Source organism: Stylophora pistillata, chromosome 9 (genome assembly GCF_964205215.1).
Source record: "Stylophora pistillata chromosome 9, jaStyPist1.2, whole genome shotgun sequence".
Taxonomy (NCBI): domain Eukaryota; kingdom Metazoa; phylum Cnidaria; class Anthozoa; order Scleractinia; family Pocilloporidae; genus Stylophora; species Stylophora pistillata.
In genome coordinates this window covers 16,370,201-16,394,947 of record NC_142527.1, presented here as the reverse complement: position 1 = coordinate 16,394,947, position 24,747 = coordinate 16,370,201, and the positions used below count along the sequence as shown (strand labels likewise).

Sequence of the window (24,747 nt, the reverse complement as noted above, 5' to 3'; positions counted from 1 at the left end):
TTGTGTTTCACTTAATTTTGTTGTGTTTTAGTTTGCGTTTGTGTATCAGAAAATTTTATTTTATTTTCAAAATGATTGTTGTGTATCAGGAATTTTCGTTGTGTTCTGAAAAATATTTTAGTGTTCTGGAAAATTTTGTTGTGTTCTCTAAACGATTGTTTTGTTCTCGAAAAGATTGTTGTGTTCTCGCAAAGATTGTTCTGTTCTCGCAAAGATTGTTGTGTTCTCGCAAAGATTGTTGTGTTTTAGAAAAGAAATTGAGTTGTGTTTTGCCCCTATGGGCCACCGTACGTGTTACACGTAAGTGTCAGTCCAAAAAATCCTCAACATCCACTGTTGTTTGTTTGACAGCATTTATTTTCTCCCATAAAATTATCACAAGCTATGTTCCCTATGACTTAGCCAATTGCTTACTGTGTGCTACAACAATCAGCTGCATCACTTCACAATAACACTCTCAAATTTTAGATGAAGTGTACGTGTAAATATCCCACTACAATGTAAACATGCTGTGAAACATATTTAACTTATGCATGCAAAGTAATCATGAATTCTCCTTATCTAAACATGTACTAAATATAATCATATGATCACATTAATAAACTCAGAGATGACTAGTCCTTAGTCATGCATTTGACAAAGCAGCAACTCCTGGAAGGGTTTTACCTACAAATGGGAACAACAAGACATCAGCAGCTGAGTATCACTGTGGTACAGGTGACCAGATCAACAAATTTTATTAAACACAACAACAGCAACAACAACAAATTTTATTTAAGCTTAATAAGAAAATTACAATGCTTGGGCCCGCAAGTAGCTAGGACTATTTGACACGGCCACAAGAGGGGAAAATAAAAAAAAGAAAAGAATTCTATAGAAAATGAATATTTATATGTAGAATTATAATATATAGACGAACAATCCTAAAATAAATCTAGTTTGCCGTGTGGCTTATAGACAGAATGAAACAGGAGGGCAGACTGTAGTATATACTGGAAGTACACACAGTTATAATTTTGAGAATTGTACTCTAATATCAGCAATTCTTATATAATCATCCTCTTTTTTCAGAATTTCAAAGAGTTTTTACTTTATTGCGCTTTTAAATTGATTTTTTTAAAGTGGTTTGATAGGAAGTGGAATACTGTTCCAGATCAAGATGCCAGAAATAGAGAAGGCTCTCTTCATATCTTCAGTTCTAACTTGTTCAACATAATAATTTTCATTGGTAACAGATCTAGTCCGGTAACTGTGGACAGAAGCCAGCTTTGTGAACATATTCTTAATGTTATCAGGAACAAGATTATTGTGGACATTGTACATTAAAAGGCTCATTTGCTCAAAGCACAAGAATGATATCGGCAACTGTTTAGTTTGTAAGAATAATGGAACTGCATGAGCTCTTGGATCAGCGAAGAACATTAGCCCAAGGGCTCTCTTCTGAAGAACTAGTAGTTTATGAAGATGCGCTTCAGCAGTGTAACCCCAAGCACAAATGCCATAGCTGATATAGGGTAAGATTAAAGAGCGGTATAAAGTGAGAAGTACATGATGGGGAACAAAATGTCTGAGCTTGGCGATAATTCCAATTGTGTTACTGATTTTCTGACAAACAACAGAGAGAGAGAGATCTTGTTGAATGCCATCACATACATCGTGTGTTAAAACATCCCCATATACATTACAAAATATTAATAAAAAGTGAAAAAAAGGTAGGGCTACCTTCTAGGAGTTCAAGTGAAGCACCTCCCCCAGTGCTGACATGACTGACAAGATCCTCAGTACCATATTTGGCACAGCAAGTGGCTGTATCCCCTCCACCTAACAACAACATTGAAAAATAATGCAAAAATATCATCAGTCTGCTCTAGTCTGCAATGACCTGATACTGAGCTTGGACAACTTGCTTTATTATAAGTACCATCAAGAACCAAGAAGTTCTCTATGGTGATAATAAACACCAACTACTACTTAGGATAGCCACACATTAGACACAGGTATTTTCTTAAGGCTAAGTAATGATCACGGCAGACATATTCAGTGTTGATGGAGCATGTACCTATTATGGTTGTGTTTCCAGCCTTTGTTGCTTCAACGACTGCATTCATGAGACTTTTCGTTCCTGCCTCAAATTTGGCCATCTCAAATACACCCATTGGACTTCAATGCAGAAAGTTCAGAATGAAAATAATGACACAAGTAAAACAAAGGCCAAATGTGTTACAATGATGTGTTCTTCAAATACAAAATGAGCATTTTTTTAAACCAGTAACTAAATCATCTTTCTGTAGTATAACTTACAAAAGAGGAACTGGGGTAAACAACGGACAGCATTTCATGCCATAAAGGATTTTAACTCTCTTAGCCAAGCAATCAGGCAATTCGTTAATCTTAATATTTTTAAACATAATACTTGTGACTTAAGGAATTTCATACCATGTTATTTTAAAATCTGTGATCCATGTGAATTTTAATTTAATGTGTTGTTTCTTTTTATATATTTTATATATTTTTAATTTTAATGTACAAAAATTTTTTTTGTTTTGTTTTTTGTTGGAGATCCTTTTTGAAAACCATATTTTATATTAAAAAGTCATCTCAATAAAGATTATTATTATTATAGATATTGATCACCAAAATTAATGACCGCCCCATTTGTGACATTCTCAATGCAGTGTGGAAGAATGTTAACAGCCTCAATTCTAAATTTAATATCAGTGTTGAGGCAAACCAGCCCACAAAAGCTAATAATCACAGGGCACAAAACAACTGTCCTGAACAATAAAATGTGTATAGATCTTCAGACTAAAGAAAGTAAGTTAAACAGTTCTCTGCACCCTTGTTTGTGCTCTGCCTTGTATCAGAAAGAAAACGGATCAGTATACAAACTGCATTTGGCTACCTGCTGTGTTCACATTTTTATGCAGCCACTTTTTTCTCGTTGTGAAATTATACTTATCAAAGCCAAGAAAGTATTACTTAATGCCATATTCACTATGTAAGTGAACAAACTCCAACTAACTTCTAATTTCAACACACTACTGCGAAAACTTCAAAACTAGTTGGATGAAACTAGGTAAACTTACTCCTCCCAGGTTCTCAAATTATTGGTAAAAGAGTACTTTCAGTTGGATCATCACAAATAAAAACTGTTCAATATCACAGATCTTACTGTGCACTTACCCATTCCACACAATAGTTTTTGCTCCTTCTATAACCTTAACGAATGTCTTGACACTTTCTGGACCAATGTCTAATCCCTAGTGAATCACATAATTTCATAATAAAAATAACTCAATACACAAATTTCAGAAATTGTCCACCCTCCCTCCCAAATATATTTTCAATCCTTCACTTCTTGGAGGGTGAGGATGCTTTTTTAAACTTCTGTCATCGAAAACAGTGCTCAACCCCTTACCAATTTTTATGCAACAAAGAATGCACAAGATAAAAAATGTGCCCTTAAAGTCTAAAAATCTTAAATTATCATTACAAAGTAATAATAATATCATAAGGATGTGTATAAGGATTTATATTTGTAATTGATCACAGGTATACCACAAAATCTTTGGTACACATAGAGATTATGGAACAAGCTCAACAGCAAACCCTGGTTAGCGTGAAGACATGTTAAATATGTATTTTCCTTATGCAAGCATATCAATGCTAACTATAGTGTATTGACTTACCATCCAATCTGCTGGGATTCCTGATGCTAAGGTGGCACTCCCAATCTGTGTATTAGTGGAAACAAAATTTATATGGACAATTTTATGAGATTAAGGGTATTTGAATTAAAATTGAAATGAATTCTTTAATGGAGTCATTCACTGCATACAATACATAGGTTAGTTAGCCACTCCCCATGAGGGCTTTTCAGGGCCAATTCCCACCCATCCCACCCCAGAGGAAGACATCCATGACACAGTAATCTCGTGCGTGGGAAATTAACGTCCCCTACCCCTAACCCTGCAGGAGACGGGGCATACAGTTTATTGGTCCTTATCCAAGAAGACTACATTATCTATCCATTTCTTGATTATAGAAAGGTAGCAATTTCTCCTCACTTATTTTAAGACCACGAGTACTGGTCTGCCCAATGCACTAAATTGGTCTGGCCAGTGCACTGAATTGTTCCTATATTTTAAAATAATGGTTTCCCTAAAGTGCCTTTTAATTTTTGTGTTGGCAAGAGCAACTCATTATTTTATTGTACACATTTTAACCTTAAAAACAAACACAAGAAATGCCAAGAACTCTCACATATAAAGAATACTCTCCAGGTGTACATCCATTTGATGCAGAGTAGCATTGTTCTTTGCCCAAGTTATCTTTTGCCCATGAACAGACAACTCAAGCAAAGAAAACTAGAAACAAAAGATCAGAGTAATGAAATCCTTGTGGCACTGTTACTCCTCTCATAAAAGAGGCTTCACACATGACTGAAGATCCTGATGGACAATGTTATAGCAGAACTACAAAGCAAATATGGCATTGTATAACTTGCCTCTGCATCCTCTGCAAATTTGCTGGCTGTAACAAAATCAACAGGCAAATGGAGGGTCACTCCTTTTTCTTTGGCCTTTTTATAGAGGTCACGAACTATTTTTGAACCTTCTTCATCAAAAAGTGACTTGCCAATCTAAACAAAAAATGTATTTGTTACATAGGTCATAGTCTTACAATGTCATTTTCAAACTAACCATTTCCCTAAATAATTCTTTGCAGATCTTATATTTATATAACTGTAGACAGAAATCCAGCAAACTCTTGTTATTGTGACCACTGTGTCACCAATGGAAGTCAAGTCGAATTCCATTCTTGTCAATGCATTGATAATATTTTGAACTAGTGATGGGGGGGGAGGGGGGGAGGGGGAGTGAGTTTGTTCATGATTGTTTTATAAATAAAAAGTGAAAAAACTTCAAGGTTACAGAGCATCATTTTATATATAACATTCATATCTTATTTTCCAAAAATACACCACTGCAGGAATTGAATCAAGAGAGAGAGCTTGGGGATGATTTTTTTAATACCTCCATGTTACTAAGTACTTTAGTGAATGTGTATGCCATTCCACCTCCAATGATCATCTCATTTACTATTTCCAGTAAGTTTTCAATGAGCTGAATCTTGTCAGCAACCTTGGCTCTAAAAAAAAAATATATCTTTTCTGAATTCACAAAAAGAGATCCAATAAATTTCCCCCATTATTTACACCTTTTTGTCCTTTAAATTATCCCTGGATATACATTTGGAAAATTAATGGCAAGTTATATTAGAGATTTAATCAATCTGCTGAGAATGGTACAGGGACGGCAGAGACCATTTTAAAGTGATAGGGCAAGAAAATCTGGCCAAATACAAACAAACGCTAAGAAGTGTTCATCATTTATCTCGTACAGTTTTACCAAGCCTTTAGCTTGACACCTTTTATTACTTTCAAGTAGTAAAATCCATATTCTGTCCATCTCATCTGGAGCCCTAAGAAATAAATCCCGGCAAAATAAAAGTGGTATGGGGGGGATGGGGGAGGGGGGAGGGGGAGGGGGGAGGGGGGGCAAAATAGGACTCCAGACATCATATAGGTTCATGAATGCTTTTTTAAAGAACCTTTGTTGAGACCAGGAACACCACTTAATCACTTAATTTGTGTCTGGTTCACCGGCTCTCTGTTCATTAGGATGTATCAAATAAATTCAAAGGTCTGATACTAATCCTGCTGTTAAAAGTAAACAACCACTGACAGTAATTACAGTAAGCGACCTTCATTTTCTGAGATAACTTGACAAGTCCACCCTTTAGGAGATATTGTTTACTGCTATGGGGTAATGAGTGGTACTTAAACCCAAGGCTGGCCTTATTGATAAGTTGCTATTTGCCTTTGGTGACAATTGGAACCTGGCAGTGGTAGGTAACATCAAATAAGAAAAAGCAAAATCAATGTTACATAACTTGCACCTTTTGTTTACTCAGAAGTGCTTCCTTTTTTCAATTGACATATTTGAGGATGTTTTTATTTAGATCCTTTGGATAGCTTAAATATTTAATTGCAACTGGAATTTTTTATGTTTTCTGTTGACTATGAGAACCCTGGGAGCTTCTCTTCATGTACTGAAAGGCTTCATTAGCTTTGAATTGCTTGTGGATGTTGAGGAAATAATGTTTTTGACCATTAAAACTGAGCACTGCGTTGTATCCTGCAAATTCAATTCATCCTCTACTATAACAAGCCTAACTTATGTTGTGATGTTTGTGATGTGAAGAGACCATATTACAGGGTTCTTGCACTTTTTCAGGAACTCAATTCAAGGACTTTCAAGGACTCTTTAGGTCATTTTCAAAGACCTTGGCTCTCAAATTCAAGGACCTTTAGCATTAAAAAGGAGCTAACAGAAATAAAAAACATTGCGTGCAGGACCCGCCAAAATGTCCAATAAGCATGACTTCAGACATACACATCAGAGTGATCCCCTGCTAAGTAACCAAGGTTATTTTCAATGTACCAATCAGGTACAAAAAATTATATTATATGAGAAATGTGTCAAACATCATAATTGGACGTAGGATTTGAAAGCAAAACTTGTTTTTGTGATTTGTGCTAGAAACTTACAGTTTCAAAACTGAGAACAAAAGAAAACTTCAACTTTGATTCATCTGCACTTATTTAAGGACCTGAGTCTAAATTCAAGGGTTTTCAAGTCCTTGAAAACAAAAATTAAATTTAAGGACTTTCAAGGACTTTCAAGGAGCACAGGAACCTGATATTATTTTCTTTTTGTATCTCATGAAGGAAGCACATCATCAAAGCATGTCTTCTACATACTACTGTTTGGTGCCTGGTTTTGTTTGAGTGTTTCCCCAGATATGTGCCAACAAATCAGAGGAAACCCATGATGAAGCACTTTACACACCAAGAGTGCATTAAGCACATGAAAAATTGTGCTTACTTCATTAGGTTTTTTCAGTTTTTTTTCTTTATCTTCAATTATAATTATTAGTACCCACCCTCCTAATATGGCCAGGAATGGTCTATCAGGTTTTTTCAAAGCTTTAGAGAAGTAGAATAACTCTTTTTCCATCAGAAATCCTGCAGCCTTCACAGTGTGATCAACCCCCACCATGGAACTGTTGATAAAATAAAAGAATTTAGATTAAACTCTGTTATATCGAGGATCAAAAGACTCAATAATCTCTTCAACCCTTTGGGCTCCCAAAATCTTGTTATTACAGGTAACTGTCATTACTGTCTGCCGTAGGATTCTTATGATCACCTTAGTTCTGAGAATTTGGTTTTGGATTCATTAATAATCCCCAAATTGATGTTTTTTAATCTCATCTCTCTTAACATTAATTGAATTGATATTAATATTGATATTGTAAAGAGAAATCCTGTCTTGGTCACTCATGGCAGTGAAAGGGTTCACATGGCTGTTATCTCAAACAATTTCACATCAAAGGCAGAAATGTTTTGCATGGATAAATATTTTCTTTCATAATATTATAATTATTTTATAGTCTTCCTGAATTGAAGAATTATGGTTGTCATAACATGACAAGATGGATTTCAAAGAAAACACAATACGGCACAAATTACCTGTGAGCTCTGTGAGCTGTGCCAAAAGCATCATTAATGTAAATGTCTCCAAGTTTTGCTAAGGATTCACGAAATTCTTTTACTGACTCTGGGCTTGCTTTAACCTGACATTGTGGCCAAAGATACTGAAACTACTTAGTATATATAAAATCAATTTTTCAAATCAGTTTGCTTTGGCATGTGTTTCACTAACAGCCACTTTCTGTGTGAATAAATTAGTTGCACTATAGTTATCATAATGTATTTTCAAACTCATTAATTATTCATGATGTGATCATTCAACCAAAACACACCAATAGGCCATTTTACAGTTGTGTGCTTAGTTGCCAAGCCTTTGATTCAGAGTGCGGCTAAAGATGACCTTGTTGTGATAGAGACCTGTATCTAGTTAGCATGATAACAAAGTGATTTACATTTGAAAGGAAGCAAGGTTTGTATCATAACAAGGTCATCTCTAGCCTCACTCCTGTTCAAAGGCTTGGCAAGCAAGCACACAACTGTAAAATGGACTATTTCATCACATGCATGTGGTTTGAAACTCTGGTGAAACACTGGAATGATGTGCTATCCATGAGCTTCATATAATATCAAACCCTTGAGTTAACTAGTTAACTTATTTCTTTAACAACAATCTTGCTGAAAACATGTGAAAAACTATGATTAGTGAATATTTCCATTTTCTTTTATAATTTTCTTGAGGCATTGAATGAGAAGCTATTTCAAAAAATTGTGCATTGGGTTTCATCAGAGTTTCCAAACATTGGAAAACAATAAAAGTCTGAGGCCTGTGGCATTGTGCTTTCATTAGCATTCTTGTGTTTGGAAACACTGATGAAACCCTAATATGCACTTATTTTGAAAGAGCACATATAATATCATTGTCATCATGATCATGTAGTCTCTATGCTATTCACTATTGGTACAGTTGGTCATCTAACCATTTTCATCATTAATGTTGTACCATAATAACATAAAGAATTCAAATAAAAAATCTTACATCATAAATATTAATACAGAGATAACATAATTTCAGTCAGACTCATTTTCAATAGTAGTACATTGATCTACCTTCTTTCCTTCACTACTGACACCTTTGCCCTCTTCCTCCACATGAAAACGTAAGTTTTCCAACAAAATCACTGAACCTAATAAAGGTATAACCAGACCTGATTACAAAAACTACATAAAAATATCCCCAAGGAATTAAGACCAGAACAGAACAGAAAAATATCCAATTAGTCTGTAAAAAAGGACAAAGTACAAATATGATCCATTGTCACTAAAGATATGAGAATTACATAAAAAAAAGGATCATTTTCATGCATACTGCACCTTTCAACCATTGGGGAAAGTGTTGATTCACCCAAAATAGATATAAATACAATGAATAGCAAAACTACAATCAATCTACACGTAATAATCAAAAGTAAAAAGAAAGTCAATTAATACCAGGACTAGGGTTTTTGCAAGCTTTTTCCACTGTTGGCCCCACACAGTCTGACAGAAACATCACATCTCTAAACAAATACCAATAATATCTATGTTCATTACCAAATTTCCCAGTTAATTATAGTATTACCTTGTTTTCTTCACGAGAATTACCCAATATAATTATACATGTGCTGCCTATCTTAGGATCATTGATTTCCATTTTCCAGTTTATTACAGGTTAAAACAGCGAAAAATGCTCATGCCAGCATTTACATGGTGTAATAAGGTAATAAGGAATAAAAAAACGATGTGGTAGCAATACAGGGTGTAGTAAGGTAACAAGGGGTAAAAAATTGTATGTGGTAGCAATACACAGACTGAGTGTAATAAGGTTATAGGGTAATAGGGAGAAAAAATGCACGTGGTAGCAACACATGGTGTAATAAGGTAATAAGGAGAAAAAGTGAACATGGCAGCAATACATGGTGTAATAACATACTTATAATGTTCCTGTGTCACGCAATCACTTTATATCACGTAACTTGTGTTAGCTAATGATGTGCATTAATTAGTACCATGTGCTTTGACATCCATTTCCCTTGTAAGTGTGGAAGGTGCAATATTATTTTGCCTTATTTAAGTCTTGGATCCTAACTACCTTTGTGCTTGTTATTAACGTAACGGTGGAATTGAAGTATGGTGTCAGGTTTTGGTACCCATGCATGGTGTAATAAGATAGTAAGGTAAGGCATGTACTAAAACCAGGAACATAGGAACATAGGAACACTGGAACACCGGAACACCCCCAGAACACTGAATTTGAGAGTGTAAAAAAATAAAATGTAGATGTAATTTGTTTACCCACATAACAGGAAAGAGCTTAGAAGCTAGAAGCAGGCACTAAATATATAGTTTCTTAATGTTTCTTATCTTATTTCTTTGTGGTATAAATAAATGTTGTTGTTGTTCCGGTGTTCTGGGGTGTTCCAGTGTTCCGGGGTGTTCCGGTGTTCCTGGTTTTAGTACATGCCATAAGGTAATAAGATAAACAACAACAACAATCTTATATGAAGGATACCACTGCTTTTATGTAAGGTTATGACCTAGAAGAGGGTTATAAGCTTCTGATAATAATCATAAGTATTATAATACCACTTCTACAGTGCTTTCAATAAGACCTGGCACCCACTGGAGCTCCGGCAGGTATTCTGTTGTGAGTCACTCGGTATATTTCACCACACTCAAGTTGCAGTCACCACGCTCAAGTCGCACTCAAGTTGCTCTCCGGTGGGTGCTGTATCGAGGTAGCCACCTATTTCAAATCTTATTGAAAGCACTGCACTAAATCTGATACTGACAATATTATCATAGACTTCAAATCTGTTTCAGACAGTGATCAGTGTCAAAGTTTCACTTGTGACATTAAGTGGGAGGTACACATGGAGAAGTTAGTAAAGACTGTAGCCATGTAACCTAATGAGTCTTATGTCACTAATGTATACATTCAATCCTTAGGTCAATCTACTCTTTTTGAAAGGAGAGGAGCAATAACACTCAGATTGTTACTGCTGACCCACAGCATGAGCTCCACAAGCTTCTCGCAACATTTGCCTTGCTTAGGAATTTGCACAAGTTTGTTCACCCCCCCCCCTTGAAAGACTGAAAGTTGCAAGAAGAGTTTTATCACAACTGTTTAGCTTATAGATTGTAAAAATTCCTAGCTTTATCATTTATTTAAACTTTTATCATCTACACATTTTAAAAATACTTTTATATACATATCTTTTAATATTTCATTGTTAATATAAATATAGTTTAGCCTGTGGCTGTAATGTTTTGGCTTGTCAGAGTTTCTATCTATTATTTCAGTATACTGGGGTATCACCTGCAGATACCTTTACAACTGCAATTGTGAAGTTTTTTGTTCTGTGTTCATGACTCAGACTCAAATTCATTTTAATGATTAATAATAATCATAAATTAGCATGCTGTAAATATGAATTACATACTTGTTTAACAGTTTCTTCAGTTCATCAGCAACAGGGGCTAAGGAGTACTTTCCTTCTATTCTACCATCAGGGCGTCCCAGGTGACTCATCAGTACCACACTCTTAGCCTCATGATCCAAGCAATGTTTGATGGAGGGCAGAGCAGCCACAATACTTCAAGAACAACACACATCTCGATGACTCACATGAAATGTTGAAATGTACCTCGACCTTCCTCCCACCCTCCCCCCCCCCCCCCCCACGCTCGCCTTTCCGGAGATTAATCCAGAAAGGTGGAAGATATCTTGTCAACTTAACTTATAGACGTTACCAGAATTCTTCGATTTCCAAAAAGTAAACAAAATACAAAATCACAAAGAGGTCATCCCGCTCTAAAACAGAGTTTGTTATGCTGTTTTAAGTGCATTGTGTACCTAATGGGTAGGGTGGGAGGGTGCAAGCAAAGTACATTACGTATTCAATTCATGAGTCGGTGCACGATCTCTCATACCGTTGGTTATTCGTGATCTCCTTTCCTTTTAAGGGTACGTTAAAGTCCACTCTGTAGAAGGAAAGAGTCTGTGAGTATTTTTACCGCGGACAGCAATATTATACTCTTGCACTAAACTCAGGAACACCCAAATTATGGGTACCGGTACCAGAAAATATATAGCACTGCTCAGATAGCTTACCTCATCAAAACACGCTTTCCCCTGCAATCCACTGAGCGAATACTCAGTTTGTCAAAAGACATTATGAACCACTCTTATAAACAGAAGGAGAAGAGGTTGACAAAAATCTTACGATCACCTTGTGATATTAACAATGATTTATGACCTTTACCAGTGGTCTGAAAGATGTACTGGTCTCTCTCCTAGAATATGTCATGTAGAAACAAACGATCCGTCCGCAACTCGATCCCACGCAGAAATGGCGGCTGCCATTAGTTTTGTGAGTAAGGCGAATCGCATTTCTACACGTTATTTGCAGTCCTGTTTGTTAAATTTTAGATATTTTCACAAAAGATGTTCGCGAAATTGCAATATGATCGCCAGCAAACGTCCGAAGCACAGAACAGAGCTCGTTCAACCACAAAATGGTATAGGTAAGGTGGATGAGTACTCAGCACATTTGACGTACTTGCACGTGTTTGGGGTTTTTCCTTCCTTCCTTCCTCGGTTAACTAAGTGACAAATCTGTGGAGTTTTATGTAGTGAATGACAATGGCATGGGGAAGGCTGTGCTCCAAGGAAAATTGAAGAGAGCCTAGTGCTCTGAAACTGTGAAATCTAAGGTGCTCAGCATAATTATGTTTTTTGTTTTTTGTTTTTTTTTTTTTATGAAAAAACTAAGATTCTTGAGTCGCCCAAGAGCTTAAGTAAGGCGCCAGGGGCCATCGGACGCTGCTGGACTACAGCCGATCACTCCAGATGCATGAATTTCAATTTAGACTCGTCATCCTCAATTTCAGTTTTTAGAATAACAATTAAATCACTGTCATCCAAAAAGTAATAAAAAGACTCTAAGCAGAGAAAAGTGACTGTAGGAATCAGACATTTTTGCATTTTTTCCTATTTAAAGTATTTCTTACCCTTCAACTCCCATGAGTGACTTGGGGCAGAATTTCTCCTCACGATGTCAATTCAACATCAAGCAGACAAGTGATGAAAATAAAGTCAATTGGGGGGGATTATTAGTTGATCAAATACCAAATTCTCTGGACCTGCTTAAGAATTGTATTGCTAGCAGTGAGGATAATTGCTAATGAGATCTGGGAGTGAAAGGGCTTATTAAAATGATTAATTTCAAATAAAAAAATGTAATGCAAGAATCAGTGACCTTTAAAACCAGAGTTACCATGAAAAGTTTTTCAATGAAGCGAGTAAGTCAGGCTTTTAGAGCATAAGGATGTTTTGCAAATCCTGCTGGTCAAACAAATTGTTAAGATGAAGATTGCGTAGAAGTTTTGCTTTTTAATTAACGGTTTTTAGGTAATTGTTCTTTGTTGTGGCATGTTTATTATACATTTTATATCATGTTTTTACCTGATGACTATTCTAATTTGGTATTAACCCATTAATGGCCGCAGCTTTTGTGGAAAACTGTGTTTTGAAGCTAGTCGAGCAGATTTGGGGTCACTGTTGTGGTTTTAAAGCTCAAACTTACCAAAAACCCCTTGACAGCTCGTACACTCGACGGCCTTTTGATCCAAATGCAAAATGGCGGCCTGAAAATCTCGGGCACGCGCAGAAAGCAAAATTTCGAGATAGTTTTTGGGTTGAAAAGTAATGCCCCACTTACGACTTTTACTTTTTTCTCTTTCTCCTGCCCTTTGTTTCCCCTCTCCTCTCCTGAAGTTTCTCCTCACTTGCTGGAAATTTAGTAGGCTTCATTTTGGTGTAGAGATTTTTTAGGAAACTACTCATTATTTTCAAAGCACATGCTCAGAAAGGTAGGTGGGTAATGGAACAAGATTTTCGTGCAGATTTTCAGGTCAAAGTTACATGGTTTTTGGGCTATTTCTCCAATCTCCTTCACTCAATTGCACTCATTCTGGTATCATTTGTAAGATATTTTCAACCTGTTCAAGTACGTGCTCAAAGTCGTGCTCCAGGGTTAAAAGTGATGACATCACAAGGCGTAGAAAGGGTGTGGGTCCTCATGGGCACATACGGGTGCACTGGATGTCAATAGGTTAAGGAAAAATATGTAGAGAATAAGGATTGAAGATGGAGAAAAATCAAAATTGAATTGGTTTAAAAACCTGTGGGCCAAGGAAAAATTTGAAACACAGCCTACAAATGTAGGCAACTGTATTTTCTCTGGAAGTAATTGCTAACAATCCAAAGAGACTCTTATCAGACAAGTGTTTTGAGGATAAACCAATATTATAATTGCTTGTGTCTAATGATTTAGATCTAACTAAAGAGCCCATAATGTTTAAAAAATATATATAATTTTGCATTTGTATGCAAATACTTATTCTCTGCAATAGCGTGTCAACAGTTTTTGTTTTCTCTTAGTCTGAATTTTTTTTTTGTTTAGTAAATTAACCATTACACACAAAATTGTTCCAATCTTTTCTCTTGCTAATCTTTGGATACTGAAGAAAATGTCTGCAGGTAACACATACACTATTAAAAAATGTGTACAGTCAACACACACAAAATAATTTTCTCAAACAAACATTTGTCATTTCTGTTTCCTGAACAATTTGCTTAAAATACCTTTTATTTTGGTACAGTGGAAAGCTGTATCTATTTTTTAAATTCAGTACAGTTATGCTACTTTTAATCCCCTGCTCTTGTTGACAGAAGCATCTCTAAGGTTGCCATAGTTCAGGAAAAAGTGAGGAAAAAAATTAAATTATTCAAGGTCAGGCAAAAGTCTGAGAATTCCACTTTGATGATATACATTCGTGAAAGAAGTCAGGGAAAGTGGAATTTCAAGTAAATATGAAATCATTCATCTTGTCTTGGTCCTCTTCATAATGAGAGATGTGACACTTCTATTCATGTTTTTTCCTCTATTAATCATTGTTTTCTAACATTTTAAATACTCTTCCACAGTAGATTTCACAGACATGTAAAAAGGTGTTGAATTGGTAGAATTTAGTGTAACCAAATTGAACAAAATTATGTTGTTGGGTTCCCAAGAAAATGTCAACTAATTCATGTACACTCTTTACAATGTATGTGACTTACCGAAAGCATAAAGTTATGGGTGAAGAGGATGGCTTTGAGGGGAGATTGCAGGCCTTTATCAGGATTCATTTGTAAAATTGTCAATTCAGGTGGTCTGGAAAATCTATATATGTTAGGGAAAAGTCAGAGAATTTCAAAAAGGTAGGACTGTGGCAACCACGATCTCACCAATGACTTTAGACCCATACAGATCTTGTGCATTTTATGGACATCAATGGCAGTCAGCTAATATATTTTGCAAAGAAAGTATCAGATAAATTTGTATTAGTGGTGGAAGAAATTAAGAGTCACGAGAGGCCATATGTTACTACAGTATTAGCCAATGCCTGTCATATTTAACTACATTTCTTGAAAAACAAGCTTTTTACATACCAAATACAGGCAGGCAGCTAGGATACCCTTTTAGATATAGTAACTGCTGTAAGGGATGATTCCTGCATGCACTCAGCCAAACCAAGTTTTTCAGGTTTTTTGGCCTAAGGGAACTGTAAATGAGTTCTTGTTCAGTGGTTGTTATTTTTCTTACCTTTTTAGGGTTTGGAGATCCCCATGTGAGGTTGTACCCAAAGATTTCCTGCAGAGCTTTTTCAGAAAATCTTACTGATAAAGATAACTTTTCAAAGGTACTAACAAAACAAAATTATACATGGTTTAACATTTTCCATGGTATTATATAATACTATTATTTATTTACATTATAAGGTTTTGAATTATGATTTATGAATTGAATTACAAAATTAGTGTTATTGACAAAATTGTAATTTCTTTAAATCTAAGGAAGAGGATTTTGAAGCAGGTGATACTGTGCATATTATAAGGGAAAGCGAAAGAGTTATTGGTAAGTTGAAACTATGTCATTGATAAGAATGTAGGATTTATGATTAATTCACAGAGATAACAGAGTTTTTTGGTAAACTCTTTGTAGAACAAGGTGTATTACTTACACTACTTGTAGTTTCGTAGACTATGTAGCCTTCAAGTTTTGTTGTTAGCTCTCTGCATGTGGAAAAGTAACAAGCTTGGAGAAATTTTTGGGTGCTTCTATATGAAAAGACATACCATAAGCAGGAACTTTTTCTATGGTTCTTATTAGACCAAATAAAACTGTACGCGTGCATGTTACATTTCAGTGGTCCTTGTTAATATATTTGGTGTTTCTAGATCCTTGCTAAGTAAACTAGGTTCAGATCTTTAAAACTATCAATTTTCTTTAGGTAAAAAATGCAGGCTCTAACTTTTATTTTGAGTTTGCCACAAGAGCCAGTAAGGTGATCTGGATCCCAACCTATAACTTACATTTTTAGGATATAGAACTACCTGTTTAATGATTAACAAATTGTTTGTTTTCACATCTTAGGTGAAACCCAAAGGCATGAATTTCAAGCAGAAACCAGACAATTATTGGACATTGTAGCCAAAACACTTTATTCTGAGAAAGAGGTACAGTTGTGTGTGTATGTGACGAGAAACAGTACCTGTTTCAATAATATAACCAACTTTTTACAGAGTTATTTTTCACAACTTTGACACATACCGGTAATGCATGTTACATGTATGGTAAAAATTATGGCAATAGATAATTATACCAAGATAATTATAGATAATTATGGCAATAGATAATTATACCAAGATAATTATACTGAACTAATGCAGTAAAACCTTCATGTCACAAGATTTACATAACATACAAAATAATACATATTTTTTCTCACTTTGTGCGATTTGATAACCTTAATAAAGGAAAATGATAAATTTAATGTAGGCACAATGGATGCTTGTTCAAACAGAGCACCAAAAGATAAACTGCTCCAGCTATAAAACTATACAAAGACTATTAATTGGGAACATGATCATTGACAAAGAGTGACAGCAGGTTACATTCTTATGTTGTAGCCATGATGATGAATTACAAGTAACTTGTTTTCTTAACCTGGTGCAGAGCTTTCACTTCTTGTTGTACCTTCCAGGAAAGTACCTTGTTGTACCTTCTAGGAAAGTAGACAGAAGAGTGACCCATCATAGAAATGCCTTCCCCCTCCTTTAAATAAAAGGTCCACAACTTACCTGAGTGTCGTTTGCCTATGTTTATTCAATTGACCATACACTAATTTCAGAGTCATTTTCAATCACTATAGGTTTTTATTCGTGAAATAATATCCAATGCATCTGATGCACTGGAAAAACTTCAATACCAGTTCTTGACTGGAAAAGATGTATTTGAAAATGAACTTCCTCTTGAAATAAACATTGCAACAAATCAAGACAGAGGAACTCTGACTATCCAGGATTATGGCATTGGAATGACAGAAGAAGAATTGTTAGATAACTTGGGCACTATTGCCAGGTCTGGATCCAAAGCTTTCCTTGAGGAACTGGGCAAACTGGAACAAGGAGATTCACGAGAGAAAAGCATTATTGGACAATTTGGCGTGGGCTTCTATTCTACATTTATGGTGGCTGACAGAGTTGATGTGTTCACTCGTTCTTTTTGTCCTGACAGTAAAGGATTCTTATGGACTTCTGATGGGTAACACAAAACATTAATGATAGTCAATCCAATTTTTCTGCTCAGTTAATTCCCTGTAGTCATGTTTTCTCATCCATTATATTTTAATAATAGCTGGTCAATTTTTGAAAAAGTGGCTTCTTTCACCAGTTCTTTTAATTATTATTCTCTGTTTGTTTGTGTCTCTTGCACCATGTTCAGTGATTCCGAAGCAGTTGCTCACTGCTTCATGAGTTTATTTTGTTGATACCAAAAACATAATTGCATATCAATTGGCACAATAAAGCTGTCAAATTAAATTGATTTTTTAATTGAACACAGAAACTACTGGTGAGCCAGAAATTGCTTTGACTCCTCTGAGAGTTACATCTTTCTTTCTTTGTTGGGGAATTCAACAAAAATATGAAATTCATGTCATGCCCAATTGTTTCATGTGTGGAAAATATCAAGGAGTTTCTGGTAAAGAGACGAAAGAATGGGTGTGGCATAAAACACACTTTTAATTGGTCCAGTTTACGTATGTGGAAACTTATGTAACACTTCATCAATTGACTTTTCAGGTCTGGTTCATTTGAGATGGCTGAGACAGAGAATGTAACTAGAGGCACAAAAGTGGTCATGCATCTTAAGGATGACTTTAAAAATTTTTCAATCAAAACAGCAGTTGAAGGTTGGTGTACTAAACAATTTGCCGTCAGCAGACTTATTACATTCTGAAAAAAAGGAATTGGGCACCAATGATATGAAAAATAGGCTCAAAATAATATACTATTCAAGAATTACATGTTATGGTTTTTTGTTGCTGGTTGTGGGACAGTGTTAAACTCTGTGACCATGCACAGAATTAATGCATAGTTCTTGATAATTAATGATACTAATCATTTCTTCTTACAGATATTATTAAAAAATACAGCAACTTTGTGGGTTTCCCAATATATCTGGATGGCACATGCATCAATACAATTCAGGTATGTTGATGATATTTGGATTTTTCTATTATTTTGTTTTTAGTGATAAACTATTTCAGTTATGATAGTAATGTGAAGAGATGTTGATTTTAACAACCAACATGTTTTAAATAAAAAAATTTTTTTCCTTGCAGCCCTGATAGCTTGCAACAATGAGACAATCACTTGACTTATTTACTAAACATTGGCTGACCCGAACAGACACATACTAAAATTGCAATTCCCATTAGAACAAAAAGTACAAACTGTGCAAATCATACATGCCTTTCTATGCAAAGTATTCAATTAAAAAGGAGCTGACAAAAAAAAGAAACCATGTTTGTAATCACGTTTATCTAGCATAGGTATGCACTGGCTATCCAGCTGGATTTCTTCATGGTATTCTGACTGGGAAAACTTTACCTGCAGCATATTTATCCTGGGAAGCAGCTGCTGGGATAATTTTCAGTTTGTTTCACTTTCCACATCATAGAACTCTTTCAAATCCCTTTTACCTCATGGTGTGATGGAGTCATACTGTTAGGTTTATGTATGGACCTAAAAATGTCACTAACTTGACGTTGGTCTGTTAGACAATTTATTTAGATATTAAAACTAGGATTCAATGCTTTACCCCATCAGAACAAAACTAGGATTTCTTCGGTCCCCAAAGTCATGCTATTACCTTCTCTTCATATTTCTGGGGTGACTGAGACAAAAAGCAGAAATTTTTACCAGAGTACATATATCCTATGCGCACGTTAAAATACAAACAATCAGTATAAATACTCAGTGATACTACATTTAAGAAGAGATTTATTGTCCAACAGGCCAAATTGTGTGGGTGAATTTTACAAATATTTCTGGAGTACAAATATTGTGTGATGTTTGTACTTGTCTTGTGTGTTATTTGTACTCTTTAAAGCGCATTTGGATAACCAATTGAAGTTATTGACATGATACCAAATGGCCATACTCTTAAATCATCAAGGTGGATTTTTCCTTCTTTTCACTCCATCCTTGATCAAAATTAAGCTTTGTGAACCTCACAAGGCAAAGAGCACAGTTGCAGAAGAATGCTCAGCTGGGAAGAAAGTCTTTATATCAACCATGATGTCAGCGACAATGATAAATATGGAAATATTTTGTTGCACTGTGCACCTGATATTTTCTTGTCCTTAAGGTACATTTCAGATGATTTGTTTTGCAACCATTTGGCTATATTTTACACATTTGGTAGCTGAGTTACCATGTTTTGAGGTTTCACAGATTTCATCTAGCTGATTTTTACCAGGTTTTGAGATTTTGAGGCTAACTTGGGCACAGATTGAATTTCCAGCATCAATTTGGCCATAATTTTGCAATAAGTTTTTACCATTTGGCCATCAATTTACCTGACTTTTGAATAAACCTTGTCTTCAAACCTCGTCCTCTGTCTTTCGTAATTACCCATATGGTTTAGTTTTAGTGTCCCACCAAATGCTTTTATAATTATATTGGAAGGAGGTGGCAAAGCTTTATTACAATTGCCAATGCCAATTGAAACCATTTTTTCTTATTACTAAATTTACTTCACTTTGAGATGTGTTGTTTGAACATAAACATGTATTCCAGTAAATAGTCTACTCATACATGATGGCGTTTAGGTCACTCATAAGATTGTTGTAATTTTTGTATCCCATCTTTGAGAAGGTAGAAAGGTGTATTGACTTCATTAGCCATATTTGCTCTGTTTTTCTCTTCTTCAGCCTTTGTGGATGCTGGATCCAAATGCTATAAGCACTCAAGAACATGAGGTATTAAAAGGAAGGGACATTTTATTTTGACTTGATGATTTACTGTTGAGTGTATCAATTAGAATGGACTCCCAAATATCAATTGAAACTATCAAATTAAATTCAGTTATTAAAACTTATAAATTGAATTCAGTTATGCAGCTGTAGCAGTCAGCAGAAGTTGAAAACTCATGGTATTTTCATATAGAAAAAAGAACTTATTGGGTGTCTTTTCTTGCAGCCACATCATGTCATATGTAGTTAACATTCCCAGAATAGATATACATGTATAAATCAAGAACAATGTAAATGTGATTTTCATACTTTCAGATTTGTTATCAGATAATTGTAAATCTACTACACATTTTTTTTAAATCTGGATATATCAATTTTTTACTTCTTTTGTTTAAAACCGCTTTTTCCTTACGTTACTTTCTACAAAGGATGTTGCACATGGCTATTGCAAACAGTGAATAGAGTCATATTGCTAAGAAGTCTGCATAAAGTACTTGAAAATTTCTGTTTACAGGAGTTTTATCAGTTTATTGCTAAGAATTACGACAAGCCAAGATACACGCTTCACTACAAGACAGATGCTCCTTTGAACATCCGCAGTATATTTTACATTCCGGAAACTGTTCCACAGCTTTTCACAATGGCAAACACAGAATGTGGTGTATCTCTTTACAGTCGCAAGGTCCTTATTCAATCCAAGGCAGACAAGGTTTTGCCAAACTGGTTGCGATTTGTAAAGGGAGTGGTGGATAGTGAAGATATACCACTTAACCTCAGTAGAGAACTTCTTCAAGATAGTGCCCTTATAACTAAGCTCAGCCAAGTGCTAGAGTCACGAATTGTCAAGTTTCTTCAGCAGCAACAAAAGAAGGACAGAGTTAAGTATGAAAACTTTTTCAAGGAATGTGGTGCTTTCTTCCGTGAGGGAATAGTGAGCAGTAACAGTGAAGATGTTAAACAAGACATAGCCAAGCTGTTGTTGTTTGAGTCATCAAAGGAAAAGGCTGGGGAATTAACCCCACTTTCTGTATATGTATCACGCATGAAACCAACTCAGCAATATGTATACTATTTGTGTGCCCCAAGGTAAGATGACCTTATTCCACTGAAACACTAAAACATTTTGTACCTCTTTAGTATAATTGAAAAACAAAACAAAACAAAAACAGATTGACTATACTGAAACTGCATGTATTTTGGTGCCTAGAGTGAGTCCCTTTTATTAAGAGAATGGAGAAAATGGGTGAAACGTTAAGTCAAGCTTAATCAAACACTTGCAGAATTTCACGTGGTACATTTTTGTTTACAGTCTTCATGTAATCTTGCATGTTAAAATACATCTTTGCCACTGTAGTTTCACTCCCACTTTTTGACATGGTTATTACCAGTGAGAGGATTTACAAAATTTGACTTCAAATTAGATTACTTGGAACCTTCTACATGTAATTGTTACCTCAAATAAATACCATAGCAACATGTGCTCACACTTCTTACAGGGAGCTTGTCATTTAGAGTGTCAGTCGTCATATCATGTTATTTTTATAGTTATAATTTGGATATCTCAACAAAGTTGAAATGGTAAATTGGCCACCGTAACGATTACAATAACTGACGTTTTGAGCGTTAGCTCTTCGTCAGAGCGAATAGAGGAATTGTGGGTTGTGTGTGCTTTTAAAGGCAGAAAATGGAGCTACATTGGTGGGAACATGGCAACGAGAAAAACGTATTTGTGTTTTTCTCGTTGCCATGTTCCCACCAATAACGCAGCTCCATTTTCTGCCTTTAAAAGCACACACAACCCACAATTCCTCTATTCGCTCCGACGAAGGGCTAACACTCGAAACATCAGCTTTTGTGATCATTACGGTGGCCAATTTACCATTTCAACTTTGTTGATATATCCAAATTATTTCGTTACTCCCACCGAAGCAGCCCCAAACAGTTTCTTTCGAAACTATCAGCCTTTATTTTTATAGTTAGTTGTTAATAGGTAGTCTTCCAGAATGAATTTTTTGATTCAGTTGCTAATGAAAAAAACCAGCTCATGATCATACAGGACGCATACACGGTGTGAACCTACCACGACTGATGTAAACGTCATCACAAACCTGACCAGCCTTTATGCATTAAGTCTTTACTGCTTTTTACAGGCTATGATAAGATAGCATTGTCTTTGTTTGTAAGACCACATCTCAGTGATTTTTGGAATTTATTAAATTCATTTAACACTCAGTTAAAAAAAACATTTGGGTGTTATTTTAGAAATGATGATGATGCATTCAATTTGTATTACCATCATCGTAATTGTCATCACTGCTTTTTCTTAATTTTCAGTCGTGAACTTGCAGAGACATCTCCTTACTATGAAGCCCTAAAAAAGGATGATGTTGAGGTGGGTTTTATGATTCATTAACGCACACATACACTTTTCTTGGGTAGGTTTTCTCCCACTGTGTCCCACTTTTTTTCTACGTGATGCAACAGCCCTTTTACATGACCCGAGAAAGTGTGACCTTGTCTTGCAGTGTTTCCATCACAACACTGCAAGGTTGAATTTCATTGATTTGGTATCTCTGCAACGAAGTCATTCATTATCTATAATTCTAAACAACAATAATCTTGCGTTTTCCTCTTTTTCAAGTAACTAGCCTGTGTCTGTACTTTTTTCTTTTTATTTTTTGCTTCTCTGTTCTCGTGCAATTGTAAATTTGAAAAATACAAGTTTTTGTTGTTATTGTTTTGCTTTTGTTGTTGTTGTTTTGTTTATGCTGTTGTATCTTCAAAACATTGTGTCAAAATTTATCCATTATTCTTGGTAAGGCTTGAGTATTTTGTGAGCTTAAACAGTACAGTGACTATCATGTTTTCATGGTACAATAGGTATTGTTTACTTATAATGAACAAGATGAGGTAACTCTTCATTACCTTAGTAAATTTGATGAGAAGAGAATCATGGCTGCTGAGAATTACTTTTCAGTTGAGAGAGAAGTAAAAACATCAACAGACATAATTGATGCAGATAAGACATCTGGTAAGTACTTTGGTCTCCAAATTAACATGACTAGCTCAATTCTGATTAGCATAAAGCACCCAGCTAATTTCAAACCCAAGTAGTTTTTACTCAAGTAAAAGTCACGTCACACTTACAGCTAAAAGTCACCTACAGAAGTGACCTTACCAAACATGCTTATCAGGTTTGCCAACAACTCTGCCATGGTGCAATCACCTTCACGGTTCACAGCTTCAATTTTAATGGTATCAGAAAAACAATTTGCTAAGCTCAGTCTTCAAAAGTTGAACTGTTATGAGAACACTGAAGCAATTAATTGTTTACTGTTACCATAATAATTTATTGCTGTGATTGTAGACTCGCCCACTCTGACATCATGCATTGTTGTAATCACCTAGTGCAAGGTGCTTTTAAATTTGATGAACTAATTTTGAAAATGATTGAAAGTTTTTTTGCTCAGATTACCTGAGTTATTAAAAATACTTATTATTCACCTTGAATAATATGAGAGACATATACCTCTGACAGTTGGTTGGGGAGCTCTGCTTCAAAATTACCCTATGGTTGGTTTCTGACTAGTTACATGGATATAATCTTTGCTCCAGATTCTCTAACAGATGAGCAAGCAAAAGACTTAGCAGACTGGATAAGTTTAACCTTGGGAAAGGAAAAAGTCCCTGTAGTTAAGGTTTGAATTTGTAGTTCAGCCTCAATCATTGTTTTTAAATTATGGAACGTGATTTAGTAAGACAGCCCTTAAATCAACCCAAATCAAAACACTCATTGTTCTCAGTTGTCCATATTTCTCACAAATCCTCTAGAGGAGATTGTGAAAAGTGGAGAGGTCCTTGTATAGGCATTTCTTTTTTGATCCTTGTATGCAATAATGAGATGTTATTGATTATGTACCAGTCAGAAAAAGTTTAGAACATTTTTCTCAAGCTGTCAAAAAGTCAGTCACTGTCACCAACAACAGTCCTTTTCTTCATAAGGGTGCCTCGGGTTACCGTAAATGTAGTTTCATCATTGGTTCATTGTTCACAAGTGAAAGCTAACACTTTCATTCAAGATGTGAATCATGTGTGTCTAATTTGTGGACAGGTATCCAAACATCTGAGTCAGACCAGTCATCCTGTGATGGTCACTGTGCCTGACATGGTGGCAGCTAAACATTGGCTCAAAGTCATGAAAGCACAGCAGCACCAGGATATCGACAATACAAAGTATCACTTTTTTCAACCTACATTGGAGATAAATCCCAGGTATGTAACTAAGCCAAGGTTGATACCTTTTACCTGAATATGTTCCCATACTTCTTATAGTTAGTTAGAGTTGTCTTCACTTCACGTGTCCAATCGTGATTCAAATGAGGTGCTCAGGACTCCTCATAATTATGTTAGACCTTATGGCAAAGCCACAGAATGTGCCAGTGATGCTGACCGTTGGTCTTTTTTATGAGAATTGCTCTTCTTTCCTCCACCACAAGAAATTACCCCTACTAAAACTGTTTTCAAATGGGATAAAATTCAACTGTGTGTGTGTCTGTATATATATATATATATATATATATATATATATACATACATATATACAGACACACACACAGTGTGTGACTTGATTTTCGTAGTGCTCAATACATAGAAGTAGAGCGAAGTATATATTGTGGGAGGAAAAAGACAAGTAAACTACAAGTTCATCCCTACAAGCCTGTTTCGTGGTCGCCCACTCATCAGGGGATTTAATGAGAATAAACTTTACCATTGCTTATATACAA

The 24,747-nt window shown here is 35.4% G+C and overlaps 2 protein-coding genes across 3 annotated transcripts in view; one reads left to right on the top strand and one right to left on the bottom strand.

The window, feature by feature from the left end:
* Nucleotides 1-336: 336 nt before the first annotated feature.
* On the bottom strand, nucleotides 337-11,898 carry LOC111326065 (phosphoglycerate kinase 1). Of its 2 annotated transcripts, none has more exons than XM_088733297.1 (14): nucleotides 11,709-11,896; nucleotides 11,528-11,578; nucleotides 11,038-11,190; nucleotides 9,047-9,114; nucleotides 8,666-8,742; nucleotides 7,598-7,701; nucleotides 7,009-7,128; nucleotides 5,037-5,151; nucleotides 4,508-4,642; nucleotides 3,690-3,734; nucleotides 3,184-3,260; nucleotides 2,060-2,160; nucleotides 1,723-1,821; nucleotides 337-666 (listed from the first exon to the last, which is right to left on the bottom strand). In XM_088733297.1, the coding sequence occupies exons 1-14, from the start codon at nucleotides 11,768-11,770 to the stop codon at nucleotides 626-628; spliced, it is 1,248 nt and encodes a 415-aa protein (XP_088589423.1). In that variant the 5' UTR covers nucleotides 11,771-11,896; the 3' UTR covers nucleotides 337-625. The 2 variants fall into 2 exon arrangements, with proteins under 2 accessions (XP_088589423.1, XP_088589422.1); XM_088733296.1 differs by having other exon boundaries at nucleotides 477-666; nucleotides 7,598-7,722; nucleotides 11,709-11,898.
* A 14-nt stretch (nucleotides 11,899-11,912) lies between these two features.
* Nucleotides 11,913-24,747, top strand: part of LOC111326070 (heat shock protein 75 kDa, mitochondrial) — a 17,324-nt gene continuing 4,489 nt past the window's right edge. Inside the window, exons 1-13 of the mRNA XM_022929999.2 lie at nucleotides 11,913-12,121; nucleotides 15,255-15,343; nucleotides 15,498-15,558; nucleotides 16,078-16,160; nucleotides 16,856-17,247; nucleotides 17,787-17,896; nucleotides 18,121-18,194; nucleotides 19,922-19,969; nucleotides 20,478-21,049; nucleotides 22,298-22,355; nucleotides 22,844-22,994; nucleotides 23,579-23,661; nucleotides 24,075-24,235. Coding sequence (XP_022785734.2) covers nucleotides 11,947-12,121; nucleotides 15,255-15,343; nucleotides 15,498-15,558; nucleotides 16,078-16,160; nucleotides 16,856-17,247; nucleotides 17,787-17,896; nucleotides 18,121-18,194; nucleotides 19,922-19,969; nucleotides 20,478-21,049; nucleotides 22,298-22,355; nucleotides 22,844-22,994; nucleotides 23,579-23,661; nucleotides 24,075-24,235 — 2,057 coding nt within the window. The 5' untranslated portion in view covers nucleotides 11,913-11,946. The remainder of the gene's footprint in view (nucleotides 12,122-15,254; nucleotides 15,344-15,497; nucleotides 15,559-16,077; nucleotides 16,161-16,855; nucleotides 17,248-17,786; nucleotides 17,897-18,120; nucleotides 18,195-19,921; nucleotides 19,970-20,477; nucleotides 21,050-22,297; nucleotides 22,356-22,843; nucleotides 22,995-23,578; nucleotides 23,662-24,074; nucleotides 24,236-24,747) is intronic.